The 20,016-nt window shown below is 41.3% G+C and overlaps 1 protein-coding gene across 3 annotated transcripts; it reads right to left on the reverse strand.

The window, feature by feature from the left end:
• Positions 1–2,256: 2,256 nt before the first annotated feature.
• On the reverse strand, positions 2,257–19,574 carry LOC126484468 (uncharacterized). Of its 3 annotated transcripts, XM_050107994.1 has the most exons (4): positions 19,558–19,574; positions 18,081–18,141; positions 15,143–15,225; positions 2,257–3,017 (listed from the first exon to the last, which is right to left on the reverse strand). In XM_050107994.1, coding segments are annotated over exons 1-4 (264 nt in total). In that variant the 5' UTR covers positions 19,560–19,574; the 3' UTR covers positions 2,257–2,899. The 3 variants fall into 3 exon arrangements, with proteins under 3 accessions (XP_049963951.1, XP_049963950.1, XP_049963952.1); XM_050107993.1 differs by lacking the exons at positions 18,081–18,141; positions 19,558–19,574 and adding an exon at positions 18,901–19,240; XM_050107995.1 differs by lacking the exons at positions 18,081–18,141; positions 19,558–19,574 and adding an exon at positions 18,768–18,904.
• Positions 19,575–20,016: the final 442 nt, after the last annotated feature.

The following is a 20,016-nucleotide window of genomic DNA, read 5'->3' on the forward strand; positions in this document are numbered from 1 at the left end:
GCTGGTAGCATCTCTGCTGTTGCTCTGCTTGCCCCTGAAGTCAATTCATTGTGGGATATCTCCTTTTTCTTCTTCTTAACCAGACTAAGTGTAGGTTCCCAGGCCTTATTAAGGATGTGGCCACTATCATTATTGTTGAGCAGTTATCGTACTCAAATCTCGATAGATTCTTTAATGACAATCCCAGATGTTAGACATCTGTGTCTGATCCTCAGTATAGTGGTAATCCATTGTGTGTAATTCTGATAGGCAATGTTCCACTACTGCTGACTTGTTGGGCTGGTGCAGTGTGGTGTGCCATTGGTGTTCTTGGCAGTGATCTTTGACAGTCTGCACTCTCCGACCTTTGTATGTCATGTCACTTTGACAGGGGATCTGATAGACCTCAGACTTCAGAAGTTCAAGGTCATACTTGACATTACCAAGCAGTGCCTGTGTTTTAGCTAGTGGGCAGAAGACCATCTTCACTTTATGTATTTAGAAATGTTGCTTATCCCAGTTCCACACAATAGAACATTGATTTTACTATGGAAGTGGATGGAGTGTGCCCCTTTCTGGATGTTTTGGTAAAAAGAAAGCATTAGGCCACAGCATGTACTGTAAGACGACACATGTTACGCTTGCACCATCTCCAACAATGAGAGTCTCTAGGCTTGCACCATCTCCAACAATGAGAGTCTCAACCAAGAACATCACCACTTGAGAATGGTGTTCCAGAAGAACAGCTACACAAAGTGGCACATTCAGAGAGCCCTACATTCTACTCCGACTGTACAACCAGTAGAAATTGAAGATGAACCTCAGAAGCATGTAACCACTATATTTATTTCACTTTGTGGCACATTATTTGTAAAGATAGGATAAATTATCTGAAAACACAAAGCAGCAGCAGTCATCCCCCCCCCCCCCCAGCTAGAACAGGAGCCCTATTTGGTACATGGATAACCTTGGACTATGGAAGTCTGGAACCGTATCACGTGTCCTGCCAGTGTGGCATGACATATATAGGTCAGACAGTGTGTAATGTCGAAGATCATTTCTGAGAACGCCAAACTGCAGCAGCTTAGCAAGTTGTCAGTCATGGAACAGTGCATATTGGAATTACTTGAAATGGGTTAGGATCGTCGTAAGCTTCTGACATAGGGGTATAACTTCTAGGACTGTGTCATTAAAGAATCTATCAAGATTCAAGTGGATACATCCTTAGTAAGGCCTGGGAACACACACTTAGTTTGATTAAGAAGAGGAAGGAGATACCCCAGAATGAACTGACTTCTGGGACAGGCAGACCAACAGCAGAGACGCAGCGAGCGTGTGTACCTGGGCACAAACTGTGGACAGTGAAGTGTTGGTGAGACGTGTGTGGACAAGCGCCTCTGCCTGAGCACAGACCGCGTACAAAGCACCAGGTCGGAGGAAGGGAGAGGGAGAAGAGGGGGGGGGGCAAGGTGAAAGCCCCTCCTAGGCAATCAGTTCATCAGCTCACCTGGTATACTGATGCAGATGCAAAATTTTCTCTTTCTGGCCCCACCTTAGCTCATCACAGAACTGTTTTCTTAGGTCTACATCACTCTAGAGAGTTATTTCTCTAAATTGAATCACTGTGTCCTTAAAATCTCAAAGGCACAACTAAGATAATGTATGGCTCTCTTTTGATCTTTTATTCTTTTAATGGAAGAAGAAAATTTCTTCAGAATTCAGTCAAATTCCATAAAACTTTTGTACAGAAATGTATACAAAATTCGTTCTTATTTTTATTAGGTTTCAGTACAAGAAATAAATTGTTTCTATTGTGAAAATTACTGTGTACCTTGATCAGAACAAGAAAGTGATTGACAGCTGAATATGGGAGCATATGGTGCCGTTGGTTCATATTTGTCTTCACTCACAATATCATTGCGGCAGCAATGACTCGGCCTTTCTATTCTAAACACATGCACATGCTGCTCGTTGATGGGGTGTATTAGGTTTGCGTTTAGGATATTCCTTCGTGTAAAAGCAACATGCCATGAGAAAAAAATCCAAAAATGAAAATGAATCAACCCGGTTAACAAAATAGAAAGCATGTCTAAGCTCATTCTCTGATTGCTGCTATCATTACTGTTTTGTAAACAATTAACTGGGCAATCACTTTGTTATTCTGAGCCAGGTAAATGGTCTAGCTACTACTTACAATAATACTGGGTTTGGCAAAAACTGAGCAGCGTATGTTTTGAATGACTCTTCACAACGGAATGGAGTGATAACATACTGAAGTGTTGTATTATTATGTTAGTCTTTAATATTCAGTTAAAAGTTATTGCTTCACTGATTTCTTGGTTGCTAATGGAATTTGCAATCCTTAGTCAACTTGGAACTGAACAGTACCATCTACAAGCACTGAAAATCACCTTACAATGTTGCTTACAAATATGTTAGTATGAAGAAGTGACCATTAGGTAACAGTAGTTTCAAAAGATACACAGTTTGTGTCTCAATCTGTAATATATTGTATACAAAATTATGTCAATTTTTTTTCTAGTTATATTCTGACCAGTAATTTAACATAGCTGTAAAGTGAACATAAAAAATAATATTGATGCAACATGAAAGCTTGTGGACAGAGTACAATTATTTTGATTTGTCTAGTAAGAATTGTGCAAGAAATGCTTGTAATTTACATTTATATACAGAACAAAATTCAGGTCCACATGGCAGAAACAATGCTGACAGTTGCACACGCATAATGGAGAATCGTGTCTCTTTACAATTGTCCTGGATTGCAGTATTACTGTATGTGCAGCAAACTACAGTACACTTTTGAAAAGAAACTACTGATGATGGGTTTAACACAATGCCTATTATCTGTCTTAAACACACAACTTATTTCTTGCATTATTGATATAATCTGTAGCATAAATTAATGAATTCCTTCAAGTGGGGAATAGGCTTTATACTGATACAAGTCTGACCCTCCATATCCATACAAAAGACGTCCTCTTCCTTGTTCATCATAATATGGGTATCGATACTTTGGCCTGAAAATAAAAAAAAAAAAAAGTATGTAATATGCAGGAAAAAGTTATTTCCATTACATTAATTACCTATACAAATTAACAGCTTTAGGAATTTGAGAACTCTTCAAAAACTGTGACGTTTTCTGGTGTCATAAATATAAACATGTCTATAGCAGACAAAGTGAAGGGAATAACAGGATTACAACTGATTCATAGAAATCAGCTCAACCATTAATCTTACAAATACCTGTAGTATGCATTTCCAAACACACAAAAATAACTTGCAGATACCGGAAATAGAGATTAATGGACACACTCTGAATGAGGCTCCATGTGTGAAATCCTTGGCATCTACATGAGTAATAAGCTGAGGTCCAACATGTGTGTGCAGTTTTATTGTCAGACATGAATATAAAAATTTTAATTAGATTGTATTACACAACATGGATGCTTTTGAAATTTTACACTCAACACAAAGACATAGTCAGGAGAGCCTCACTTGACCCATAAAGAAATACACTCCTGGAAATGGAAAAAAGAACACATTGACACCAGTGTGTCAGACCCACCATACTTGCTCCGGACACTGCGAGAGGGCTGTACAAGCAATGATCACACGCACGGCACAGCGGACACACCAGGAACCGTGGTGTTGGCCGTCGAATGGCGCTAGCTGCGCAGCATTTGTGCACCGCCGCCGTCAGTGTCAGCCAGTTTGCCGTGGCATACGGAGCTCCATCGCAGTCTTTAACACTGGTAGCATGCCGCGACAGCGTGGACGTGAACCGTATGTGCAGTTGACGGACTTTGAGCGAGGGCGTATAGTGGGCATGCGGGAGGCCGGGTGGACGTACCGCCGAATTGCTCAACACGTGGGGCGTGAGGTCTCCACAGTACATCGATGTTGTCGCCAGTGGTCGGCGGAAGGTGCACGTGCCCGTCGACCTGGGACCGGACCGCAGCGACGCACGGATGCACGCCAAGACCGTAGGATCCTACGCAGTGCCGTAGGGGACCGCACCGCCAATTCCCAGCAAATTAGGGACACTGTTGCTCCTGGGGTATCGGCGAGGACCATTCGCAACCGTCTCCATGAAGCTGGGCTACGGTCCCGCACACCGTTAGGCCGTCTTCCGCTCACGCCCCAACATCGTGCAGCCCGCCTCCAGTGGTGTCGCGACAGGCGTGAATGGAGGGACGAATGGAGACGTGTCGTCTTCAGCGATGAGAGTCGCTTCTGCCTTGGTGCCAATGATGGTCGTATGCGTGTTTGGCGCCGTGCAGGTGAGCGCCACAATCAGGACTGCATACGACCGAGGCACACAGGGCCAACACCCGGCATCATGGTGTGGGGAGCGATCTCCTACACTGGCCGTACACCACTGGTGATCGTCGAGGGGACACTGAATAGTGCACGGTACATCCAAACCGTCGTCGAACCCATCGTTCCACCATTCCTAGACCGGCAAGGGAACTTGCTGTTCCAACAGGACAATGCACGTCCGCATGTATCCTGTGCCACCCAACGTGCTCTAGAAGGTGTAAGTCAACTACCCTGGCCAGCAAGATCTCCGGATCTGTCCCCCATTGAGCATGTTTGGGACTGGATGAAGCGTCGTCTCACGCGGTCTGCACGTCCAGCACGAACGCTGGTCCAACTGAGGCGCCACGTGGAAATGGCATGGCAAGCCGTTCCACAGGACTACATCCAGCATCTCTACGATCGTCTCCATGATAGAATAGCAGCCTGCATTGCTGCGAAAGGTGGAGATACACTGTACTAGTGCCGACATTGTGCATGCTCTGTTGCCTGTGTCTATGTGCCTGTGGTTCTGTCAGTGTGATCATGTGATGTATCTGACCCCAGGAATGTGTCAATCAAGTTTCCCCTTCCTGGGACAATGAATTCACGGTGTTCTTATTTCAATTTCCAGGAGTGTATAACACTGGGACACAAATTTAAAATTTTAACCAATGTTAACATTTTGATAATCAAAACTATTTAAACTTCAATGACAAATTATATGCAAAGGAATGACATAGTTAAAAGTGAGGCAGAGTCATGGTGGAGCTAGTGTCACAGAACAATTTTTAGCCAGTCGCTTTTGAGTTTTGGACTAGGCAGGGAGCAGGTATGTGTCTGTCTACTGTTGGATGGTACTGTCAATAGTCACAGCCATACCAGGCTGTGTTCTCCAAGACTTCAGCTAAAACTACGAGTGTCTAAGGCATGTGTCATCTGAGGTACTGCTTGTCGGTCAGACATCGGTCTCAATTATAGCTGCCTGCCATATAGAGGCCAGCAAAGAAAATATAATTCCTTATGGCTCATTTGCCTAGTGCAAACTTTATTTTCATTTTTTTTACCACTAAATTTTCACATAAATATAACAGTGGAATTTTAATTTATTGATTTCCTGCTGCAAATGCAAAGTTCAATATTAACACTCGTTTTTTGAACTTTCTTTAAAAAGGAATTAGTTGATGATAATCAGTTAACAGATGGGGTATCTACTGAAATTCACTTGCTAAACTGGGTATTGAGAAGCTATCACAAGTAAGCAGTTTTCAACACCACCATCACAGAACTTTGACCAGCGCAGTGTATAAGCCCTGAAATATTTATGACTGCCTTTAATGGTTAAAGTACAAGGTGTTTCAAAAAGAACAACCTATTAAAAATATATATATATACAAACATGGGATGAATTGCAAAATGTTTCAGCTATGCTGTTATAAATGTTTTGCATGTCCACCAGCCGCAGCATGAACAACGTTTAGGCAATAGCGAAATTCGTCATAAACTTTACTTAATGTGTCTGCTTTTAGAGAAGTTATGGTGGCTGTTAATCTGTTCTTCACTTCTTCTATGTCACGAGGTGAAGGGAGAGACGAACACACTTTCCTTCACAAGAAAAAATTGCATGGGGTCACATGTGATGATCTAGGAGTCCAAGAATGCATGACAATGTCTTGGGAAAAGTGTGCCCTATTCAGCAGGCAGAGTATCATTAAGAAACTGATATCTGTTGTTGTTCCAATGTGGTGGAGCTCCATCCTGTTGGAAAATGAAATGATTGGAGTCCTACTGAAGTTGTGGAAAAAGCCAATTCTGCAGCATTTGAAGACAGCTGGTTCCAGTCACTGTCTTTTCATTTTTTTTAAAAAAAAGAGAGAGAAAGAGAAAAGAAGGGACCATATACTTTTTTGCGCGTAATAGCACAAAAAATGTTTCTTTACTTGAGTGTCTTTCATGCTCATTAATGTCATGAGGGTTCTGGAGTCCCCATATGCATATGTTATGTTGGTTTACTTTACTGCTGACATGAAATGTTGCTTCATCTCTGAAAATTAACTATGGTAAATTTGTATTGTCTTCCAGTCCTCTACCAGAGCACTGTTGAAGTTAACCTGTTTCCTTTTATCACCAACCCAAAGAGCTTGCACTAATTGCAACCTGTATGGTTTATAGACCAAACGACACCTCAACACTTGACAACTGTCGTATGAGGTGCTGCCAGTTCTCTGTTATGTGTCCAGTAGACTTTTGTGAACTCCTCTCAAATGTTTGCCGAATTCTTTCCACCTCGCCATGAGATTCCAGCCCCAGATGCTGGAGCTGGTGTGTGTGTGTGTGTGTGTGTGTGTGTGTGTGTGTGTGTGTGTGTTTTACTGATGAAGGCTGTGGCCGAAAGCTTTATTTATGTAAGTGTCTTTTAATTGTACCTGTCTGGAACTTGACATGTCTTCTTTACAGTAAATAGCAATCTGTCTTTTCCTATATTGTTGATATTCCTACCTGGAGTTTCCATTGTTTGAAGAATACCTTATTAACTACTCCTGCTATAGTTGATACAAATATTCGGTCTTGGTTGTATAAATTTCAAATAAAGCTAATGTTTGTATTAAACATATCTTGACATTGCTAGTATATAGGATATGCTCCGTGTGAAGCTACATAAATGATTTGCTTGAAGTGTTAGATAAAAATGGCAGCATATTAGTTAAAGACAGGGTTCAGTGGCTTGTATTTCAAAATAGCTGTTCTTATACTGCACACACACCTAGAAGTATTTCCCATAATTACCGGTGCGAGTAGAGTAGCACTAGTCATAATATCTTGTTAGTGTACTTAACAGAAGTAGCCTAATGTGGCTACTTCTGCTTGCAGATGTGTAACTTGACTCTTAACACATCACTGAAGACTGCCCTTCATGATGAGATTCACAGATTCTAATGTGCAAATTAATTAATGAATGTGTGTGGGCTATGTATGCTTGCTGTGGAGCTCATGTGTGATGTGGAGGAGGCTCTACTGGCAGTGCAGTGCTGAATGAACTGAGATGCAGCTAGCTGTAAGTCATGGCTCATGTCAGGTTTTAACAACATTGGATTTAACTTCCAAATTCCTATTGGTGTGCTTGGTTTAAATTACCTTAAAATATCTGTCAAGTTTAGTGCTGGATCTCCTATACTTCCCATACTGGTACATTGTAATTTCTAGTGTTGCACCTCTGGCAGCTTTCATTAGAATCTCTCACTGTTTCTACAGGAAAAGGAGAAAAATATCATTAAGCTGGCCCAAACAGGTCTAAAGAAACAGGCAGCATGTTACTGCCTGCACACCTTTTGGGAATGGAACTGGGAAAGGATGAAGTGACTGCAGTATTGAAATTACCCTCTGCTACACAACGTAAAGTGGCTTGGATAGGATGGATGTAGATGTAAAAGAGAGGAACTGTGGACATGTCTAAGCCCTAAGAGTAATTGATCTTCCGTGCCAATGCTCAGTTTTTTGAGTTAAGGTGGTTGAATCTCTCAGTCACAGGAATTCATAACATTATGTTTCTCTGGAAGTAACAGAAAGGATAGAAACTGATTATTTTCACCGAGAGTTATGAAATGCCATTAGAATGCCTTAAAGTGTGTTTTTCATTATGGATTGGCTTTCAAACAAAGGAGTCCTTTCAGAAAGATGAAGGCCAGGCCAGACATCATAATTACCTCTCTCTTACAGCCAATCGGAATGGGCAGCAAAGTTTTATTTAACTGCAACGAAGCTTGCAAACAACAACAGTAGACAAAACAACCACCCAAATGGTCAACAATGATTTTTGTGAAAGCAGTCTCTAAGTATGTTGTCTCATTGTGTCCCTCCCATCAACTACAGTTCACAAAGAAAACACATTCAACAGACTTGCTTTGTAGCCAGAGAAGTTGCAGTTTAGTGTGTAACCTTACAACCAGCATTACTGTAATCTTCAGTGGTCATAACGTGAGCAGGAATACTGTCACATGGAAATTCTTAGAGATTTTCTAATTATCATCTATGCCCAAAGATGCTTTACACTTTGAGAGTCACATATGTTATAATCAAAGAAGGTTTTATCTGTGAATTCTGGCAAGAGGACCTGCAATCTTAGATATAAAAGCAAAGCTGTTTCATCAACAGTAGAGACTGTGGAATTTAAAATTGCCCCAAATTCGTTTGTGAAATATATCAGTATTATGGTGCTAAACAGCTGGTATGGACAGAAATCAGCATTGGCAGATATATGGATGTTTGTGACATTTGAATCACTTTTCTACCATTTGAATATACAGAGACAAGAGCCTTCAATATATTAATCTGTGATGTCATTGACAACTGTTTTCATTTTGTGGGAGATAACTCTTGTGCTCATAGAACTCATTTCATGGGTGGGAGCTATAATGTGAGGATAGCATATGAATTTTGTGGTCAGTGTTATCCTTTTACATAAGTTTTACTAAACTGGCCTCAGATTTAATTCAAAAATATAATAAGGATACAGCACAACCTCCCAGTACTGTTCCAGAGTAATAAATTCTTATTCTTTTAGAAAAGCAGCATAAACTTCAATGAACACACAAGTGATGACCATTCAATATTATGGACAAGAATTATGGATGTTTTGCAATGTTCTGAGTTGTTCCACAAACACATTTCTCTTTAAGTCACACAATCAAGAAGTACAGAGCATTTACATCATAATATTATGTTGTTTATGAATGTATATTACTCTGTATGTGAGAGCAGAGTAAACAAAAAGCTTAGATTTACAAACAGTAGATGTTGAGTCGCAGACAGGCACAACAAAAAGACTGCTAAACAAGTAAGTTTTCAGCCAACAGGCCTTCTTCTGAAGTAGACAACACACACCCACATTCATGCCAACACATCTCACATACAAGTGACCACTTTCTCTGGCTACCATGGCCAGACTGCAAGCGGCTGCACTTGATGGGAGAAGCAATCTGGGAGGTGGGGATGAGGAGGTTGGGGCGGGGAGGAGGAGGGATAGCAGGGCCGGTAAATTGCTGCTTGTGGGAGCATACAGTGATGTGGCGGGGAGACGGTACGACAGCTAGGTACAGTCGGGAGGTTAGATGAAAGGTGGGGGGATAGTGGAGTGAAAAGGAGGGAAGTAAAAACACTGTGGTTGAGTTGGTGTAATAAAGGCCTGTGTAGTGCTGAAGTGGGAACAGGGAAGGGGCTAGGTGGGTGAAGGACAGTGACAAATGAAAGTTGAGGGGTCACGGAAACTTAGAATATATTGCAGGGAGACTGCATCCGTAGTGGCAAGCAGTCCGTCTCAAAATATACATGAGTCTCACTGAGGCCTTCACAGATTGAAAATACCTTACCAACCTTGTACAGAAACAGAGCTCCCATGCCTTATCTCTCCAGACATCCACCGCCTCCCAAAGTTCCACCATCTGGCCACAAAGGACGATTCCCCTCATGACTCAGTACCACCCAGGACTGGAGCAACTGAATCACATTCTCTGCCAAGGTTTCAACTACCTTTCATACTGTGCTGAAAAGAGGTATGTCCAATCCACTATCCTTCTCACCCCTTCCTCAATGGTATTCCACCACCCACTGACCCTACACAATATCCTTGTCCATCCTTACTTCACCCTTGTTCCCCACGCCTTGCTTATGGCTCATATCCCTATAACAGACCTAAATGCAAGACTTATCTCACACATTCTCCCACCACCACCTACTCCATTCTGTCACAAGCACAACCTGTCCCATCAAAGGCATATCTACCTGTGAAAGCAGTCATGTAATTTCCAAGCTAAGCTGCAACCACTGTGCTGCATTCTATGTTGGCATGTCCACATGAGTGGCCACTGACAAACTGTGGCAAGAAACGGCTGGACCATCCAGTTGCTAAGCATGCTGCTCAACAGAACGTTCTTCACGTCAACGACAGCTTCAGAAGCTCTTCTGGCCTGCAGTATATCCGATATTCCTGTAAACTCTCTGGCCTCAACCTTGGTTAGTCACTATCTTTTATTCACTTATCCCCTTCCCTGTTCCCATTACAGCTCCACGCACCCTTCTATTACACTAACTCAATCACAGTGTTTTTACTTCTCTCCTTTTCCACTGCACTCTCCCTCCCTACCAACCCTCCACTCTGCCCTCCCCCCTCCCGCTTCGTCTAACCTCCTGACTGTTCCTAGCTGCCCTATCCTCTCCTCACTATGTTCCTGTATGCTCCCACAAGCAGTACTTTACCGTCCTCCATTGCTACCCTGCTGTCCTGTCCAGGCTCCCCCAACTTCCTCCTTAATACCACCATCCATATTGCTTCTCTCACCATGCACAGTTGGTAGCAGCCTGGCCAAGACAACCAGTGACAGCAGATGTGTATTTGTGTGTGAGTAGTGTTTGCGTGAAAGTGAGTGTGTGTTGCCCACTTCAAAAGGAGGCTTTTTGGCTGAAAACTTACTTGTTTAGCAGTCTGTTGTGCCTGTCTGTGACTCTAATATTTACAAAGGGTACGAAATCTGGTCTGGTCATGTACTTGCTTCCAGCCATGTAGTTTTTGGAGCCCAAATTATATTCTTGTTAGCCTTTGATCTTTTACAGTTCCTCTCTCTCATTGTCATTATATATTGTCACAAAGCCCTTTTCTAGTTTCACTGTTATCAGTATATTTCTACTTTTTTAGCAGATTCCCCATTCATCTCTTTACTTCCCATAGAAGAAACCTTGACATGGTGACTCTTTCACGACTGCACGCACAGTAAGGATGACTACAATAGCAGGTGTGCAGATCGGACAACATGGGTGTAATTCAATCAGGTTTTACGGTTGTAATACCACGGCACAGTTCACATTTGTAAAAGAACTTTATGTATGATGCTTTGTCTAATTACCCCTTATATAACCTCGTGAAGACCGCCCTAAACAGACCAAAATCAGTTGTTTTATAAAGAAAAGTACAGCTGTGAAAATATACAAAGATGTTTCTCAGGAAACCTTCTCTTTTAAAATTGTGAGCTAAACATTTTATTCTTACTTTGTACCTCTCTTTTGTCACTTTTTGTAGGTCCCTTTGTTTGTGTGTTCTTGTTAATTTGAATGCATACCATTGCTGAATTTTCTGTCAGTTCTTGGCAGAACATGGTAACAATTTTATGTAGGAAACATTTCCTGATGTTCTGCAAAGTTATATTTATTTGGTTATGAACTGTCTTTCAACTTCTTAGGTCATCATCAAATGACTACTAAATGTAATAATGCCATATTGCTCAGCAGCCTAGAGCAAGTCATTCAATTGGATGCCACTTCAGTGACCTACATGTCCCTGAGCCAACAGCAGCCAGTGTTCCCAAGTGCTCACCCATCCAGGTACAGACAAAGCCCGAAGACATGATAAGCAGAGAATCACTGTATCAAACATAGCGACACCTTTGCAAACACAGATAAAATGATGAGTTACTTATACAGTTATCAACAAATAATTTAGAAGTAAAGGAGAGCACTTGCCAAATAGTAGAAATGTTCAGAAGGAGGGAGCAGGTGTGTGGTATAGGGATGTGAGAGGGAGAAACTGCAGGTGCATGGACTAGGAAAACAACAGGTGGGTGCCAGAGCTGGTGCCTTTATGCATTGCACCATGATGATGAAGTTGAGTTGTGGATTGGGAGGGACGACAGAATGGAGGAAGAGGAGACTTTTGGGTAGAGGTGTAGAGCAACGAGCTAGCTGATATTGAGGCCAGGAGCATTATGGAAGGATTCACAAGGCAAGGACTGTGAATCAGCCATTGACTTCAAAAATGATGTTATGCTCAACAGCTCCTCCGCTAGGTGGTCAATTCTGTTCTTCTCTACAGTCTGATGGTGGCCATTCATTCTGATGGACAGCTGGTTTGTGTTTATGATCATGTAAAACGCTGTGCAGAAATTGCAGCAGTTCTGGTATATGGCGTGGCTGCTTTCACAGATGGCCTTGCCTTTGATGGGATACGATAAGCCAGTGACAGGACTAAAATACGGTGTACTAGGAAGAAGAACTGGGCAGGTCATGCACCTGGATCTTCCACAGGGATATGCTCCCTGTGACGAGGGACTGGGAGTGCAAGTGGCATATGGATGGACCAGAATGTTGTGTAGATTGGGAGAGCAGCAGAATAACAGTTTAGGAGGGACAGGAACGACCATGGGTATGACATTCTTCATTTGTGGGCATGTGATAGAGAATCAGAGTCCTGGCGAAGGACGTGATTTAGTTGTTCCAGTCTGGTCTGGTATTGGACGATGAGAGAGACTCCTTTCTAGCAGGTTCTTGGAGGTGGTGGGAGGATTAGGGGTGTGTGAAGTATGGTGCACTAGGTGTTGGGGGTAGTGTCTGTATGTGAATGCCTTTGTAAGACCTTCAGCATGCTGGGCAAGGGAATTTTCACCACTGCAGATACCCCATCCATGGGAGGCCAGGCTAATTGGGAGCAATTTTTTTGTGTATCATCAATGAATCTGAACCAGACAAGGGATTTGTGGTTTTTGGAGGCTAGGAAGGTTTCCTCTACATGGCCCATAAAGAGGTTGGCATAGGAGGGTGCCATACGAGTACCTAAAGCCTGTGCTGCAGATTTGTTTATGTACTTTCCCTTCAAAGGAAAATTTGTTGTGTGTGGGGATGTAATTGGTAAGGTGTATATGAAATGAGGTAGTGAGATTGGAGTCGGAATGGGTAGTGTATGATAGTGTAGTGTTTTGAGATATTTGTAAACATGCCAACACACCACTGGAAAGCTGTCGACAAGAGATGCTCGTGAATAAATTGAATAAGAATAAATGTAGTGGGAAAGGGAAACTGTGTTTTCCTTTCTTGTATGCAGTGAATGTGGAGCAGTGGTGGAGCTGGCAAGAAGAGGACCAATAAAAAAATGGTATTACAGCCACTGGTCATTCAGGAGTCATTTGTGCCATGATGCACCAAATGCCTAAATCCGAGAGCCATGGAGTAAATGACACACCAACAAGGGTGTAATGAACAATTGAACAGCAGTAGTCATTTATCTGGTTTGCTCTCTCAGGTCCTAAAGTAGCCATGTATGGATGTTTTTGAATGTACTCAAGGCAGTGGTATTACCATAGCAATTATTTGTTGTGTTGTTAAAAGAAATAGTGAAAATGTTGGGCAAAATATACCCCTGTTTGTGAGAAGTGTGGCTATTTATTTAGTAGAGCAGTACAGAGAACTTGCGGAAGCATTCCAGGAATCTTCACCATAGTTAGATGGACAGGGAGGTGGCACAGAAGGATCCGGACCACCAAACAACTACTCTGAGAAGAGAGGATAAAGATAATACTATTGTCATCTGGCAGTGTATAGGGCTGGCAAAATATTGCCCAGTTATATCGGCATGGGGCGCAACTTCCTGCTAGTGCAGGTATATGACCCACCACAAACCTTACAAAATATACATCTGCAGGAGAAGAGGGAAAAATACACCACAATAGACATGAGGCCATGAGTGTGTGGGATGTTGTTGTATAGAGAGGTGACATCATCAGTGGATCCATGGAGTAGGGATCCAGGTAGTAATGGGACAAGGATAGAGTCGGCAATGGACATCCTTTGTCATGACAGGGTATGCTTCAGGCAATTGGTTGTAAGTGCTTGTTGACAAGAGTAGAGATTCTTTCAGTGGGAGCACAGTAGTTGGCTACAGTTGAGACATCCAGGATTGTTAATTTGTGGACTTTGGGAAGCATATAGAATGTGTGTATAAGGCAGGTCATTGGGGTTAGGAGGGAGATGGATTTAGGGCACAGTTTCTGGGATAGGCATAGGAATTCTCGCTTATCCCCATTCTTCACTGTTGATGCCACCTCATTATACACTAACATCCCTCATGCCCATGGCCTTGCTGCTGTCGAACACACTCCACCTACTGAACTGCAGTTCCTGCTTTGTGCATTCAGCTGGCACAGTGCACATTAAAGATAAAAATGTGATGACATGTAGTGTGTTTACAAAGGAAAGTATTACATTTTCATGTCATGCAGAAATAGTTACATTAACTAAAAGATGAAACTTTTCTTGTGGAGATATATTTAACAACAGATTGCAGAGTTCCCAGGGTGAAATTCTCACTCTGCAGTGGAGTGTGCACTGATATGAAACTTCTTGGGAGATTAAACTGTGTGCTGGACTGAGACTCAAACTTGGTACTTTTGCCTTTTGCGGGCAAGTGCTCTACCAACTGAGCATGGCTCACAACCCATCCTCACAGCTTTACTTCCATCAGTACCTCAGCTCCTACCTTCCAAACTTCACAGAAGTTCTCCTGCAAAACTTGCAGAGTTGTTTCCACCACAGTAAGCAATGTCGGAGAAAATTAAAAGCTGAACTTACAATTTTAGTCTAGTACTTTTAACCAAAACTTAATGTAACAGAAGGGAAAAAAGAAATAAGAGTTTGGTCATTTAATAGTAAGCTGGCATTCTGTGTCATATGTTTGCTGATTTACAGTTAATGTAACTATTTTCGCTTGACATAAAAATCATTATGCTTTCCTATGTAAACATTCCACATTTCATCATTTTTGTATTTTCTGTAGGATAAATAATATCAGTGAAAGTCACACATCATTTTATCTGTGTTTGCTACATACAGTTGTCATCTGACAATGGCCTAAGAAAACAAAAGCTGGTTCAAGAGCATCACAAAATGTTTCCTGTTTAATATTGAATGTACAAATTACAGTGTGCCTGTCTGTCACATGTTTCATTGAGTAGCACATGGACAACAACATTAAGAGCAGAAGAAATTTATGTGAACTGTATGTGTTAGGAAGGAAAGAAATCTGTAATACCTCTCAAAATATTGAAAATTCGGTGCCCTCGGTTGCAGAGTTGTTTCCACCAGAGTAAACAGTGTCAGAGAAAGGACAGCAACCTGAAAAAGGTGTGATCAAGTAAAAAACATTAATTTCAAATTAAAAAAAAGTTAAATATCCTATAAATCGTTTTACATTGCTCTTTAATGATACCAGTAGCATTAAAACATACAAGAAAGACACCTCTCAGCAGTTATACATTATCTATGCTAATTAAATATGTAATATGTAGAGAATAGGACCATGAATGAAGTTAGAAAGGGAAGAAAGTACACAATAAATTAGCAATAAATGTGACAAAAGCGAAAGCAAAGAAAATAAAGCTGCAAATATGTGATGCCAAAGAGAATGGAAGAAAATACTATCACAGTTTCAGATGGATGCTGTGGCTCAAATGCATTTTGTAGGGTCAAATCCTACCTCTAAAGTTACAAAGTTTGACAGTGGTAAGAGATATCCAAATACCATGAAAATGACACATGTTCCTGGCATTGCATTCTAGATGAAGTTCAGTAATAGGACGTTGGATGATACCAATAAAACATAAGAAGAATACTTTATTTCTGATCCAGGACAGTCCAGAACCTGAATTTATTAACTAGCTTTTAAAGAAAGGCTTTTGCTGTCTTAAGTCACATATAAAAATGCCAAAATCTGTCTGACACCTGCTGGAATAACTTTATATCTACATCTAAACTTGGTAAAAAATATGGCAGGCTCAGTAGCAACAGAAACTATGTTATCACGCTTAATGAGAGCTCATTATAAAACCTGCCTAATGCACCTCATTCATCGACACAATAAGCCATATTGTTGGTATAACACAAACAAACTGTTTGGGGAAGAGTATTTTCAGATTTTGGGGGAACAAGTGAGGAAGACTTGTGAATGTACGCATATTGTTTCCTAAACGTCATTTCAGTCCTATCTAGCAATCAATACTGACTTGACTACTACCTAGTTCTAAAAGGCAATGACTAGCCTGGAACATAATACCAGAACGGCTGAACATCTATCTCATCACTTGAACTATTTAAGTTCTCTTTCCAAGCACTACTACATCCTAAAGCTATACATGAGAACTGAGCCTCTAGAATGCTCCTGACTAAGTTTTTCTGTCATAACTGAAGCCAGTTACTCTTGATTTTCCTTATTACAGACCTCTTCAACAGATTTATATTTATTTTTGCTTTATGTTTTTTTTTCCCAACCCTCCCCCCCCCCCCCCCAATCCCTCTTGATTCCCCACACCCCCTTCATTCACCAACTAGTACTAGCTTCGATTTCTCATACATAAAGTAAGGGAAAGGGAACCACTCACCTATAGCAGATCAATGTGTGGAGCACAGTAACATAACAGAAAACAGGATTCACACTTCCTTTCTGGCACTAGCTCTTTCTCCAGCAACAGTACACACATTTACACACACAACCATCCAAATGATACTCCCGTGGCCACAGCAAGGCTACTGCTTTCAATAATCGAGTATCAATAATCAGTCTTGCCATGGCCACAAGAACATGCATTTGGGTGTCTCTGTATGTGGATGTGTGTACTATTGCTGGGAAAAGAGATAGTGCTCAAATTACTATAGGTGATTGGTTGCCTTTACCTTATTTTATGTATTGCTCCATCCAGGAATTTCCAACTTTGTTTCCTTATAAATTTATGACTACCTTTATCTTTCTTTTTATCTGCTTTTTATTTCTGTACCATGTTCAACTCTCATCCCTGGCTTATTGCCTGCCTGCCATTTGTTTTTATGGGTAAGCAATTAAGAGTCCAATGCTGTGTACCACTCATCTGAAATCTTGTCATTCCATATCTAGTATATCTAGTGCACCTCCCCCCCCCCCTCACCTATATATATATCTGTGTGTGTGTGTGTGTGTGTGTGTGTGTGTGTGTGCCTCATCTTTTTCTTATCTCCTATTTGCCTGTTCTTTTTTTTGTTTTTACAATTGTTGTTGTTGTCGTCTTCAGTCCTGAGACTGGTTTGATGGAGCTCTCTTTTTACAATTATTGTTTATGATAATCATTTAAACAGGGCTTTGTAGTGCAGCATTAGAAGGACACAGGTTACTATTTGAGTCAGGAGAAAGGAAGTAATCTTTGTCCACTGCTGCTGAGTTGATTGATTTTGATGAAAATGTCACAACACAAGTTCGACATTGAAAAACATTAATGCGCTGCAACAAACAGTTCCTTAGCAATGCCAGCAGTCTTATTTATTTTGTGTTGAGCAGCACACCTCAGTGATAAGCATTTGGCTTACTTTCAAAGGCGACTATGAATCTGTCTTGCATCTCATCTGTCAAACAAAATAAATGGTGGTCTCCTGGGGTATGCAGTGCAGGTTTCAGTCAGAGCAACACACCAGCTGTTTATGATCAATATTTAGTTCAGGTAGCTACTTGGTCCACAACCATATTCATTAAGAGTTTTTGTTTTCAGTGTGTATGAAATGAGTTTCTGTCAAGACAAAGTCTATTCTAAATTTTCTTTAGTTGAAACTGCATCTTCATGCTGTGTAACAAATTTAACACATGTTAAAGATGCTGCAGAGTCTGCCTTTAGCAAATAAAATTGAAAAGGTTTTAACAGTAAGTGCAAACATCTTATTACATTCATTTTACAACAGAAGCCACAAATGATTGATTTTTGCTACTTCTGTATCTTCCTTACATAAAAATATATCTTCTACTACAACAATAATTAAAAGTCTTTTATATTATAGACAACATTTCACTGATCTCAGCATGAAGATGAACAATCAGTGATGTGAAACGTGTATGACAGCTAGTGGGTTGTGGCTGTTATTATCTGCTGTTGTATGCTACATTACATAGCTCTTTGTCAATGACAATTTATTTATAAACTGTCAGTCAAGTACACTCTCTGAAAGTTACTAACCTGAGATAATTGTGTAATTACCAGCACGTCAAATGCTCTGCTTTTGGAGCGTATCTGGTACCTTCAACATTATTTTAAGAGCGAATAAATACATTGTGAGACACTGCAAATGGTTTATAAGGCTGCCGATGTAATTGTGATTAACTTATTATTTACCGGTACCTCGATAATCCTTACGTACTTTGTGCCGTGTCATTTTAAAAGGGCATCATACAATTTTCGAGTTATTTTGATACCATATTACACGCCAGATACTATATTTCTGTATATCTAAGCATCATGTGTTATACTACAATGTCATGTACTAAGCAAATTTCGTGTTAATAGCTACCATATTAAACTACTCCAATAGGCCTCTAATTACGGCACACTACTGTCACACCCTTCTGCATTATCGCCTGTCATTAGTATTTGTCAAGCGAATTTTTGGTATTATTTCGTGAGACCGTTTAACTTGTACAATGACTTTGTCTTGACTCTTCACTAGCGACCAGTCATTCATCCAAACACGCACTAAAGATGTCATTTCTTCGCGCTGGATGGCTGACGGTAAAACCTCGCCTAGTCCTCAGTGCACCCGCAACACACAATCTCTGCATATTTTTTTAAACATAAGCAAAACTATCAAGCTAAAATGAGCTTAAACGCCTTAATTTCTTTAATTACGGAACTGTTATTTGTACTTACAAGGGCCGCAAAACCTAGTCTCATTGTGGCGGTAACCACCGTTCGCACACAGACGCATGCAGGGCAGTAGCTTCGTAACTGAATGTACTACATTCAGTTTAGCTGAGGCACAAAGAGAAAGTAGTCAGCCTACCTTCCCTCCACTCTCTCCACTCGCTGCCGAAGGTGAGAGTGGAAGAGGTGGTGTGGCGTATTCGTTTCCATTGTGCGAGGCAAAGCGGTCAGTAACTGCAATGCCAGGATGAGCTGACCGATTGCGACAAACATTTCTCACGTCCTTCACACGATGAGATATGCGATTGCAACTCATTTTTGGGGTATCAGTTTACGAAACATCAAAGAACCTATTCCCAGGAATGAAACATTTTTAAACTGTTCAGGACCGTACGGTAAACGAGATTGTGATCCCATGAACTAGGTTCATGGTATCTAAAATAACCGACGCCGACCACTCGAGTGGCGTCACCGGAATTGCGAGGGAAATTCCAGCAGCGTCACTCGTGTGACGTCACTTTCTCAGCCTGGACATTCACTTGAGCCGTATTCGTCCGACTGACAGGTTGCAGAAGCTTGTCCGTTGGAGTCGAGTAACATGCGACACACGACCGGCCGGCAGTCAGTCAGTCAGTCGCGAGACAACTGAACTGACTGATTAGAAAAATGGATAGTATTTTTAATTTCCAGAAGATACGCACCTTAACGAGACAAAGAACCAAACTAAAGCGAAGGGAATTTTGAGTCAGTCCCATATTAAACAAATGAAACAGGGTAGGACACCTTCATCACTTACATGAAAAACTGTGGAGGAACACGGGGAAAATTTTCGAAATACTACGGAATGAACATGGAAACATTTCAGTACACCTTTACAGCTATTCAGCATGTAATTACGAAATGATCGAATTTCTGGGAAAGTATACAACCTGAGGAACATTTCGCATTGAGGTAACTTGCAAAAAATGGCTCTGAGCACTATGGGACTTAACATCTGAGGTCATCAGTCCCCTAGAACTTAGAACTACTTAAACCTAACTAACCTAAGGACATCACACACATCCATGCCCGAGACAGAATTCGAACCTGCGTCCGTAGCAGTCGTGCGGTTCCGGACTGAAGCGCCTCGAACTGCTCGGCCAAAGGGGCTGGCAGGTAACTTGCACACATTATTAATGATCACAAATGAAGAAAAAATACTGTACAATTTCAGTCTTCAATAATATTCCCAAAGCGTATAACAAAACGGTTTACA

This window comes from Schistocerca serialis, chromosome 6 (genome assembly GCF_023864345.2).
Source record: "Schistocerca serialis cubense isolate TAMUIC-IGC-003099 chromosome 6, iqSchSeri2.2, whole genome shotgun sequence".
NCBI lineage: Eukaryota > Metazoa > Arthropoda > Insecta > Orthoptera > Acrididae > Schistocerca > Schistocerca serialis.